General features: G+C 41.4%; 1 protein-coding gene across 3 annotated transcripts in view; it reads right to left on the bottom strand.

The window, feature by feature from the left end:
- PEPD (peptidase D) overlaps positions 1 to 12,117 on the bottom strand; it is a 139,410-nt gene that overhangs the window by 34,888 nt on the left and 92,405 nt on the right. For all 3 annotated transcript variants that reach the window (XM_017826919.1, XM_017826918.1, XM_017826917.1), the window contains one exon: positions 2,367 to 2,515. In XM_017826919.1, coding sequence (XP_017682408.1) covers positions 2,367 to 2,515 — 149 coding nt within the window. The remainder of the gene's footprint in view (positions 1 to 2,366; positions 2,516 to 12,117) is intronic.

Raw genomic sequence — 12,117 nt, 5'->3', positions numbered from 1 at the left:
ACACATCTATACAGAATGTTTAAGGTTGCTAGCAGTTGTGTGTCCTTCCATAAATACAATTATGCAACCCAGTATTTGGTTAGTGACTCCCCCTAAAGTACTTGCTCCCTATCTTGCAGTGAGAAAGACCCCGGGAATCATTAACATCCTGAAGACAAGAACGAGATGTCTCTGTGACCCTTTGCCACAAGGCACAAACAAGGCCCCAGTTCTGCAGCTGGAGAGAACCCCCATTTCCTACAGCTGCTGCCCGTGCTGTGTGCACTCCCTCTGCCCAGCCTGCCCAAGAGTGGCTCCTGCCACGGGCCCAAAGCCACTCGGCTGCCTCTGACCTTGGGAACCCTGGGAAAGGAAGACAAACAAAAATAACAGCAAAATTAACATGGGCTCCGTAATTCAGAAAATCTGACTGAAACACGATGGGGCTGGCTTTTAAATTTAGTGCCTCTAATCCTGCAAGCTTCTCGGCCTCCTTTTTCAGAGACCTAAAGTATTACAGAGAGAAGAGGTGAATTCATATCATCAATTCCTGCTCCCTCTGTGATAGTCCCAGGAGTAGATTCTAGTGCTTTAGTCAATGAGTTAACAAGCTGGTTAGTTCAAGGAGGAGAAGGAGGCTCTGCCTCTCCCACTGAAACGTCTCCCTGTGGGCAGCAGTGACAATGCAGTCAGTTTGTATCCTCCCCTTGGAGGGGCTCTGGGCTTCCTCAGCAGCCTGACAAGTATGTAACACTAACCATGCTATAAAGGCCACAGTTTCCATCTCTTCTTTTTCGGAATACCAGTCTTCCAGGAGATCCTAAAAAGGACCTAAAAAGCAGACTTTTCCAGATAGCGACATTTTTTGCACGTTGGGAGGACTCTAACTGGATCTGTAATTCAAGACTGCAAATGGTCCAGGTTGCATTTCACTGCTCTGAGGAACAGAAGGAAAGAAACCAATGAACCAGTCTACAGAACATTTTCTGTAGATAGAAAATTAATGATTACCAGTCTCATGAACAGCGTAAATGCATATTTGCACCATTCTTCCAAACAGGAAAGGCAACTAAAGCACAGCAAGAAAATTCAGTCCCATCTTCTGCCAGATGTTAAGAATGATTTCTCTGCCTGTGAATCTCAAGCTCCCAAAGCCAGTAAAAGATCCTCGCAGCTACCTTTCAGAAATACTCAACTTACTATGTCCTTATTTTCTGACACTGTAAATAAAGTGTTCAGCAAACTGAGGAATTCTCTACACCATCCTGAGCACAACATCGTATTAGCTCTCAAGTTCTGAAGACAGTCTGCAACTTATTAGCATGAAATACTGCCAAAAATGTTACATGAAAATAAAGGTGGCACTGAAATGCAAAGCAAACTATGAAGAGGAATAGGGACAAGATTCTTCAGAGGAGACACAGCAGATGATGGAGAACGCACACTGTTATTAAAAAGCAAAATATCTATTCTCATTTTGCAGATAAGCATCAAGTGTTATTTCTCCCTTCCAAGCTGCTCAAATAAACAGTGCTGCTGCCAGCTTGTATAACAGGAAAATTGCATCTGTTCTGACTGGCAATCCAGAGAGCCCCCGCACTCAAGGCCTGATGACTGAACGGCAAATTTAAAGGATAAGTGTGCTTTGTGCATTGAGTACATTCCTCTCAAAGCTGTTCCATTACTAATACTGAGAAATGCTCAAGTACCTTCACCATGACACACACAAAATCTCAGCAGCAGTTAGCTCTAAAACATTTATTTGCTGCCCCAAAAGCAGAATCAGAGAAAAATAAGATTTTCATTAAGCCAGACAGTTGTTTCAATTATGAAAAGGTATATTTGATGAATTAGCTTGCCTGCAATTTAAAGGCACACAGTGAAGTACCCAATAGCCAGCGCTTTTGAAAGGGTTTTAAGGCTAATTATCCTTCCCAAAGATGCACACTCCGTCCTCTTTTTCAACAGAAGATTTCTACTGTGCTTACACATAAAATACAGAAAATGCTTGAAACAAACTGAAGAACAGCACATGTGTTCACCCAAACTCTGACTTCAGCGTTTGGCATAAGCTTCCCAAAAAGATGGCAGTATAAAGACACAATCAAGTAATTAATAACTGTCACCCCCAGATTAAAGGAATTAAACCCCCACAAAACTAAGATTAAAATATCCTGTTAATAACTGGTTTTGTGTTATACTTTTAAAAGTTTGTGGAGAGTGTTCTGTGTCCTACCTCTATACATCAGGAACTGCCTAGACACAGAAATTAATTTTATCATCTTGTTCCTTTCCAGCACTTTCTGAATTGCAAGCATAATTGACTTGACAGCCTGAGTGCTGCCATGAAGCTTTGCAATTCCTGCTGGCATGTGCTGATCTTTTACCTGGTTTGACTGCCTTCATCACAGCCCTCGATGACTTCAGCACTGCCTCGTAGACAGCCCTCTGGTCAGCAGTGAACTTCCCGCTGGCAGGGAAGGTGCAGGTGATGTCAGAGCCATAGCAGTAATACTCCCCTCCCATATCAAACAGGCTGAAAAGGAAACAGAGGAGGAAGAAATGAAAATTGAGCTCCGAAGAAATAGTAGAACATATAATAGTAGACCTTTCTCTTGCTCTGCACTTAAGAGTCATGTGCATTTTGGTAGTTTGCCACATAATTACCAACTGAACGCTGTTCCTCAGCAAAATGAGACAAGAGTCCCTTGGAATCTCCCAGCAGGAGGGTATCTGCATCCCATATGGCTTAAATAGCCCTTAAGGGCTGTGCTGGTCCTGGATGGAAATGCTGAGAGAACACAGGAAGGAAGATAAAAAGCACATGAGGAATCCACTTCAACCTCTTCAGTTCCAGTTTCTAGGACCTTTTCTCAGAAAAAAGAAAAAGTCCTTTTTTTCTTTCCTGAGAAATGCTAGCACATAAAGCACCCGACATCCAAACTAGAATCCCACTTAACAGAGAAATGTCAATTAAATTATGGCCTTTCATATCTAAGTGTCAAAACACATCTGATGGTTTGAATACAATGTCCCCATTAAAGGTTGATTGCCACTGCTCACAATGTAAACTTACCATTAAGACAAACTTGCCTACCAAGAATTAAAGGAACAAGCATTATGGAAAGATCCAACAAGAAAAGTACATGTAGTACAGTTTTCTGCATCAGAGGTAGAAGAAAAAATATTATTAGGCACCTTTTCTTATGGGGACAAAACCCCTGCCTTACCCCTTGAGAAGCATAATTATTCTATACATGAATCAGTGATTCACCACAGATTGCTCAGCTGCCAGAAATCAATCTACAGGAATAGCCAGTGGGACTCTACAGCCCTGTGAGGGCCATGTTAGATATTTGTAAGTCTTCTCGAGCCTACCTGATAAGGCATTGCACTGGTTTCAGCAGGCTCAGAAATCAGCAAATAACCAAATAACCATTTGGACCAGACAATACTTGAGCAAATAATCTCCTTAGTTCATCATATATTGGTTACAAGAAAGCACATTTTACATCTAAGACTTTGGTCTTGACACACACTGTTTGTGTGACCTCATGATTTCTAAGGTAACGAGTCAGAGTTAAAATCTGCTAATTTAAGTCTTCTTCCAACCAGCCCAAACAACTATATGAGAGGTGAACCATCATAAGAAATATGATTTTCCTTCACTGTGTTCGAAAACCTCGGAGTTTTCTTCCTCTTGCTGCTTTTTCACAGCAGGGTCAGTCAGACAACACAAGCAGAAGGCAGGGCCACTCCACTGGGGGACCCTCTCTGCCACTGAATCCTAGTTACAGCAGTAATTAGGAAAACTCTGCAGAGCAGCTCCGTCCCCAGCCAGCAAATGTGACAGGGTAAGGATAAATATAAGCTACCACAGAAAGTGCTACAGCTGTTCACTGTTTCCAACATACCTGCTGCTGAAAGCAACGGGCACTGAGTAAACAAGGGCAACCAGGATAAAGCTAAAGAATATTTCAGCAGACTCTTCTTGCTGCATTGCATACACAGACACACACTGAGGAAGATTTACTCCAGGAAATTTTAAAATCCACCCAACAATTTCCTCCATGAACAAATCCTTGCACTGAGTGCAAGCCCTGCTGCAGTCACCGCCAGCCTCCCCAAACTGGGCAAGGTTCACCTGCAGAGAGACTTGCAGGACTGGAACTTCAGGAACAAACCCAGTGGTTACAGATGCAGAGCTGCACAAGGCTTAAAGCTACAGGAGCAAACTCCTCGGGAGAGTGCTACAGAGAGACCTGCAAAGTTAGATATGTACACACTGAGCTGATACAAACACTACATATGTTCAATTCAAAATGAAACACAGACTGTTAGAACAGAAAGTTGTGAGTTGAAAAAAGGTACACAACAGGCAGAAAATGTCAGATGCACAGGGTGAAAAAATACACTCAGACACCAGCATAGCAACTGTAAACCAGCCCAGCCAAACTTCAAAATCAGAAACCCCACCAACACTGCCTAAGGTTTGATTTTATGGTTAGACTCGCTTCTAAAAATAACTAAAGGTACTCATAGAAAATCTATGGATACAGAAAACTAGCTGCAGCAACTAAAAGTCATGCCTACATGCTGCAATGTGCCAACAAGATACAGATGTCAGATCAGTTCTAAATTTTTTAACCCATCCCAAATGGACCCGTTCAAAATCACAAATCAAGCTGCATGGTGCTTTGTGGGATCTGCAGCAGGCCTGTGGCCCAACTCTTTTGCATTTACAAGTGTAAATGTCCAGTCAGCATGGTGACAGTAAAGCTGTGACCAACAACTTCCAAACTCCCTGCCCATGCCTACTGGAAGTTGCTATGCTTTGTATATTTTCCCTGGAAAACAGTTATTCCGAACTAACCAGAGGCAAAACTTTAGTGATGTCTTTAATCTTACAATTATCATCATTTTCTCAAACCCATTCATCACTCGGTGGCTGTTAAATAGCTTTTCAAGTTACTGGAGCACTGAGTAATGGAAAAAAAAGAAATCACAAAGCTGATGTACACCAAAACAAGGCTCACAACCTGGGAAGCACCATTTGTTCAGGTTTCTTGGCTTCCAGACAAGAGGAGACATGAGGGAAGATGATCTTTCAAATTCCACCACAGAGGACAACACACCATCCAGCCTGAACGCTTCAGTGAGAAAGCATCCAAACCAAATGGGACATTTGGGAGATATTTTGGCTCTTACAGGGAATTCTCTTCCATTTAACTTCAGTTGGGAACATATCCATTAGTTAAAATGTTGCCCAAGACATGGAAATAGCCCAAATATTGTAGTTATCCTGAGAAAATACTGGGAGCCTGAGAAGATCCCAGTTTTGTATATTTGCCTGCCAGGCAAAGTTAGTGGTGAAGCACATTTAAGTCAAATAAAATGTATGACAGCTACTATCTTCTCCTGTTGATTAACTGGAAAAAAATTCTAAAAGCAGGTTCCTTAGAAAAAAAACATTTATTTTATCCTGAAATTAGATGGTTAACTGCTAGTGAAAAAGATATTAATAGTGTATTCTAGTATGTTCTCAACTGCATGTACAAAATTACCTGCCTGATAGTGCAGTCTTAAAAGGGTCATGTACAGAAACCATTACTTAATGTTATTTGGACTGTTATCAAATGTAGCAGCAATATAAACAAATTAAAACACAAAAAGGAAAACAGGCCTTCTATGCATCTTGGTCTATGGCTTACGTTTTAAGAACTGCTTAAGACAGAATAACATATGCAATAATACAATATTCTCCAAACTCTATCATATTTCCCTTTCAGATAAATTAAGTGCTAGCAGACTGTATATGTTGTCTATTACAAAACTTAGTTTTGAATTCAGTTTTCTGTTGAATGATGAGAAGTTTCATTCCAGAACAACCCTTTCCCCATTTTTCAGCACATGATGAGTCTGAGGCTGTCGGATTTCTGAGGCATTTGAAAGGGATGGTGGCTGGAGGAGGAGTTTTGCTGACCAAAGAGAGATGCTTGGTTGTATGGCAAACTCCTCACTGATTCAGCTTGAGGCTGAGGAAGTCAGCTCAATTTCTTTTTAAATCTTCTGAGAGAGAAGTTAATCTTGCTTCGCGTCATTTTGTGAGGAGCAAAAGCAACAAAAACCTACCTGCCTTCATTTCAGGGTGAGAAGTGCACGATGTGTAAAGCAGACTTAACAGTCAGAAGACCCGGGCACCCTCTAAAAAATTCCTTGTTACTGTTTCCATTTATTTCCTAGAACTACTAAGAAGCTACATCACAAGTAAAAGATGCATAGCAAAAATAGCCCAAACTTCTTCTTGGAAGCAGGGGCATGACTCTCCTGGTGGAGGCGTCAGTTCTACGTACACATATAATCTTTCCTCCCAAACATATTGCAAAACACTGTAAACATTGCTAACTAAAATTGAACAATGCAAAGCATAAGCAAAATCAGATAACCCATCAGCTGCCCTACTGACAGAATGCCTTTCTTACCCACCAGTAATACAACGTTAGCCAAGAGCATCGAAAAACAAGTTGCCTTCTGCCTCTCTTTTACAAGTCACCTTCAAAAATGACTAAGGGCATTTAATTCCTTTCACAGGGAAAAACCTGAAACCACAACTTTATATAACTTTGTACATAAAATAGTATCATAGGTAAAAAGAAGGAGGAACGTGTGACATGCCACAGCCTTGCAGAAAGGCTTGGCTGGATGTGCCCCTCCTCACAGGAGCTCCTCAGCCCTTCCATGTACAACTGCACTGGGGTTCTGTTCCCTGGGCAGGAACCCAGGAGGGCGGTTTGGAAGAAATATTTCAAGTCCTGTCAATTTTAAAGTGAATACAGGCTTGTAAGTCAGTACTGGAACTGAAACACTACACAACAGGATGCACGGAAAGCTCCTTTCCCCTCCTGTCCCTCTGAAACAAAACGGATGAGTAAGTCATGGCTGCGTTACTTTCACAGAATATTGGCACCACAAAACGCAAATTTATAGTTACATTTTTGGCTTTCGAGCCAAGAAAAATAAAATGTATTTTGATATTGATTTTAGCTTTCTTAACCTCTGACTGTGAAGCATCATGAAACACTTTGCTAACTCTTTAGATCTGAACACTGTGGAATATAAAGAGTCATGGTTCTTTTCTTCATAAAGTCACTGTATACCATTTTTAAAAAATAAAGCATCATCTTCCTCTAAGCATGTGTTTTACTTTTATAGGCTTGCTGACACTTTTATTGTCAAATAATTTGAAACTGCCAGGCAATGAAGCAAATTATGGCCAATATCACAATGGGAAGCAATACTTTATTTGGGATATCTGAGCCATGTGTATGAATTGTTATGATCCAACCACCAACCCAACCCAAAGACAAGCTCTCGCAGGCATTTTTTGGGAAGCCTACAGCTACTCCCACGAACATAAACCTGTCACTCGCCTGCTCTACAGATCTGCCTGGTCTGTACATCACAACTGGATCTCCTCACCATAGTTATAAGATAGTTATTCCTCTGCATTGTTGATGTGGCAGAGCGATGACTGGGGTGAAACCCAGGTGGGTCTCCTCCTGGTGCAAGGCACCCTGGCACTGGCACTGAGCATCACCCGCCTGCAACCCACGTCCTTCCCCCCCAGCTCCTGTTCTCAGGACTAGATCTTCCCTTCCCCTGGGTGGGTTTGCAAGACTAGCAATGAGAAAACTGATATTGCTGTATCTTACCGTGCCCTCCTCGCACCTCAGGCTAAACAGGTGTGAGCACTGGTGCACTTTACTCAGCCACATTTACTGAGGTTTTAGGGGTTTGAGCCATTATTAACCAACATACCTATGAGCAGCCACGCAGATGAACTGGTGCCAGCCCAGTCCTAGGACAGCAGGAATAAAGGTAGATACAACATCTTCCTCCTCTTCTTGCACTAAAAGCAAGTCATCCCCAGCTGGAGGTTTATTCTGTGTGATCTCAGCGTTCCCTGCTCCGAGTTCGCAGAGAGCGCTCTGTGCTTTACACTCCACGCAGCAATTAAATCCTCACGTACCAACAAAACCCAACCACTTGTTTGGTAAAACACTTCTAAGGCAATTTCAAGCTTAAGGGAACTAGGTATCAGCATTTCTATGAGATACATTCTGGAAACACGCCAAGTGATTTGGAAATAGGGTGCTTTAATAGCACACCACAGGAATGAGTTATTGTAAGTGATATCACAAGGAAGAAGATGGAGAGTTCAGTGACACACACTTTTTCATACACTTGCATCCTGACTAGCCAAGTGATATCAATTAAAAAAGCAACACTGAGTAAGATAACATTGCAAACTCCACCAGAGAATTGGGACAGTACACAGTCCCACCATGCTCAGGAAGGTTTTTTTAAGAGAAGCCCTGCTGTGACCAGCTTCCATCTGACAGGGCAGACAGGGAACTTGTACTGGCTGTCCTGAAGCCAGGCTTGGCTCACTGATTTAATGCCAGCTTTTTGCCATCAGCAACCCTTGGGGTCAAGAATAACCTAAAAAAAAAATGCAAGAGAATATTTTTTGTGTAGGAAATGGGATTCTGGGTATTCACAAGAAATCTTCAAGTTTTTTGTTTAAGCCTCCTGTTCAAAAGAAGAGCCTGTAGCCACACAGGTAATGCAGTTACAGAGACACAAAATGACTACATGACTACTCTCCATCTAACTTTGACTTATATAACCACGTGGCCCCACATTTGGGGTTTGCCCTCAACCATGTCTTTTCATCTTGTCTACCTTCTCCATGACTTTCCTGTCTTTGCTCCTCTTATAGCACTGTCTCACCTCAGGCTTTCCCAAACTATCTCAAAGGTAATGGGAGGCTTGTCTCAAACTTTTCTCGCAGAAGATGACAAGATATGCCACTAAGCTTTGCTCAGATAGAAAGAGGGTGACAGAAATAAATAAATCTGCCTACACTGAATTTTGAAGGAGAGAGGACTGCTCACCTGTATCTCTACAATTCCAACTACTGAGACTTCAGTGGCTGTAACAAGAATACACAAAAGTTTGAGCTAGCTGGATTAAAAAGGAAAAAAAAAAAGGAAAGAAAGCAACCAAACAAAAAGCTTCAGCAGGTGTTTGTGCCCTGCACTGCCCAGGGTTTCCTCTCACAGACACAGAGACACTGCTCACAGAAGCAGCGTGGCAGTGGGAGCTGTGCCTCTGCTCTGCTGCTCCAGCAGTGTGCGGGGTGTCCTCCCTCACAAGGATTTGTGCCAAGCAGAAGACCTTCAGATCCATTTCTGCCACAGGACATGAAATCTCAACCTCACCAAATCCACCAAACGAGCTGCCCGTAAGAGCTGGTTCGGTGAACACCCACGTCTTCTGCAAGATTTTATGTGCTATTTTCATACACAGCTTAAGGAGGAGTCCCTTGCTTACAGCATTTATCTCTGGAAGAAATCTATGACAAGATCCTTAAGCTTCTGCACTAAATAAACCAATTTCCATGATCAAATATAAGCTGTCCTCCACCCCCCTGCAGTTTGCATGAATGCCCTCTTAAAAATGTCTGTCCAGAGCAAAGAGCCAAAAAACCTCTGATTGGCTTGTTCACAGCTAAATTCACCCCCAAGTGCCATCTACCCAGTGCTTCTGCTGAGCAGAGGGATGTCTCTGACACAGAGGGGCTGCACACAAATAAAGACCTGGGAACACCAAGCCAGTACTCCTGGGTTGGGAGAAGGAGGTGGGAGCAATGGGGGCTCCACAAGATGCAGAAGGCAAAGTGTCAGAAGTGCCTATGGAACACCTCTGCCAGCCCCTCACTGACAGGGCACCAGAGACCAGGAATGGGCTCAGGTGAGGTTCTGACAAAAGGGTTACCTGTTTGACTTGTCTTTTTGCTGAATGGATCATTTTTTTTTCTGTCTGTACTATCCTAATTATTATCCATTTTTAACTGGTATATTTAATAAGCAACAGTACTCTTTTTAACAGAGACTATTTTTGTTGAAAAGTCAACAGAGATGGCAGCAAACCCCAGGTTTTGGCCAGTTTCCATCCAGTAGGAGCCTCCCCATCAGAAAGGCAGTATCTGGGGCATTCATGGCTGCAGCTGACTCTCTCAAACAAGGAACAAGGATGTCAGAGCTGCAGGGAAGAGAAGGGAGCATGCAAGGAGAAACCTGTATCAGCAGCTGAGTACTTCCCAATCAAAGTGACAACAGCAAACCTCGTTAGCTCCTCACCAGAATGTGTGATGCCAGCAGAGGGGAAGAACAACACAGCTACATTAGCAAGTTATGAAAATTTTGCAGCTAACTAAACCAGTCCATTTCTAGATGTCTGCTGAGAAGTGGAAGGTACCTACTGAAAGTGAATTGTAAAAGTTTGCTACTTCTAATACAGGCCATCACTCTTGGGTGCTGACACTTGGAACTACGAGCCTCAGCTGTCAGCAGTTGGTTTTGGACACTCTGACCTGTGTTGCCTTGACAAACAACAATCAGAGATCACAGACACAGGAGAAGACCCAGTACTGCCCCAAACACAAGGACTGGGAGTTATTTCTAGTTCAGGGGAGAGACACAAAGTGTTGTGGACTAACTGTACCTTCCCTCTGAGCCATGCAGTGGTTTAAAAGCCAGGCAGCTCCCTCTAAAATTGTATTTTAACCTATACAACTGAGTTCCCACATCAGTGAGAAAGATTTTGCTACTGAAGTCCGTCCAAGACAAGCAACATCCGTCAAGAGTACTTCTGTCATAGCTGACGTGTGTTTGTATTAAGGACCACCATAAAAAGTGGATTACACTAAATGGCATTTATAAATGATCAACATCGAATTATCAAGAATTAAAAAAAGAGACTAAGCTTTATTCTGCTTGTTTTCTTTGAAGAGATGAACACTCTGGTCAAATTGATCCAACAGCAGCCAGGTTTTTTCAGACTACACTGGGAATGCTAAGCTAAAACTATGACAGATAGAACTCCCAGGTGACAATTAAAAAGACATTTCACATACACTACAGACAGCACAAAATTAAGAGGCAGACTATAACACAGCACTTAAAGGAAAGCTAAAATTTGTTACAGCAAACACACTATTAATACTTGGTGACTTCTGCTTTAGTTAAAAGGCTTATACATTTCTGACAGCAGGCAACCTCATAGCCTGAATTAACCAGTACTAACAGAACACATTCAATTAGAGCAAAATTATTGTTAATTCTAGGAAATACATTTCTCTATTTTTAATCAAATTCAATTTTTCTAGATTAGCATAAAATTAATATAGTCTATAGCTACAACAAAATGAAAAATACCTACACTTGATGAAAATAGTAAATATTAATCAAACCAGAGGAATCAAGCCAAAGAAATTATTTAAGAAATGGATAGCCAGTTGATTTTGCAATCAACCAGTAAGTAGTAGCAATGTACTTTGTATTATTATTAGAAACAAAACCATTACTAACAACAAGTTGTTTCAAAACTGCAGATTGAAAAGTTGAAGTTAACCATAATTTTTGCATATTATTACAGCACTGAACTTTAAAATGCATCAAAATGCACAAGGCCAAATGAAAATACTAGGCTCACCCTTAAAATAGTTGAGCATTTACATCTTATACATTAACATCCTGAGATCTTAAAAGCAGTGCTTTCAAGAAGTAATAAATACAGTATTTTCCACTTGGGGTAGAAAAGGGAGGACTTCTATTATCTGATGGAAAAAGATTGGTGAGTTCCTGCTTTTTAAATGCAACATTGCCCCCACCTGGACAAAAGAATTTCGGTTATAGGTTGGCATTAGTACTGTAAAACTCGATAAAACATAGGGAGAGTTCCAAAAACGGAGTTTGGAAAAGAGGCACAGCAAACTTCCATCGTCTTTTGTAATAAGATTTTGTAATAATTTTCAAGCTCACCTAAGTATTTTAGTTGACTTATTGAAAATCTTTCAGTCTTTTCCTGAAATAAAAGATAGCCACTCAGTAATCACAGAAAGTCCTTTCATATTATACACTCACTTTTTCCTGCAAAAAGAATAGTGCATTTTCTACAAATGACACTGTATAATATTAAGATAAACATGGTGATATAGTTTCAATCAATATGTATCCTGCAGGTGCATGGGGTGTGTGTATACATAAAAGATAAATACAGATAGTGACAAAT

Source organism: Lepidothrix coronata, unplaced genomic scaffold (assembly GCF_001604755.1).
Source record: "Lepidothrix coronata isolate B3197 unplaced genomic scaffold, Lepidothrix_coronata-1.0 Scaffold132, whole genome shotgun sequence".
NCBI lineage: Eukaryota > Metazoa > Chordata > Aves > Passeriformes > Pipridae > Lepidothrix > Lepidothrix coronata.
Note: the sequence above shows the minus strand (reverse complement) of the source record. Positions and strands in the feature narration are given on the sequence as shown.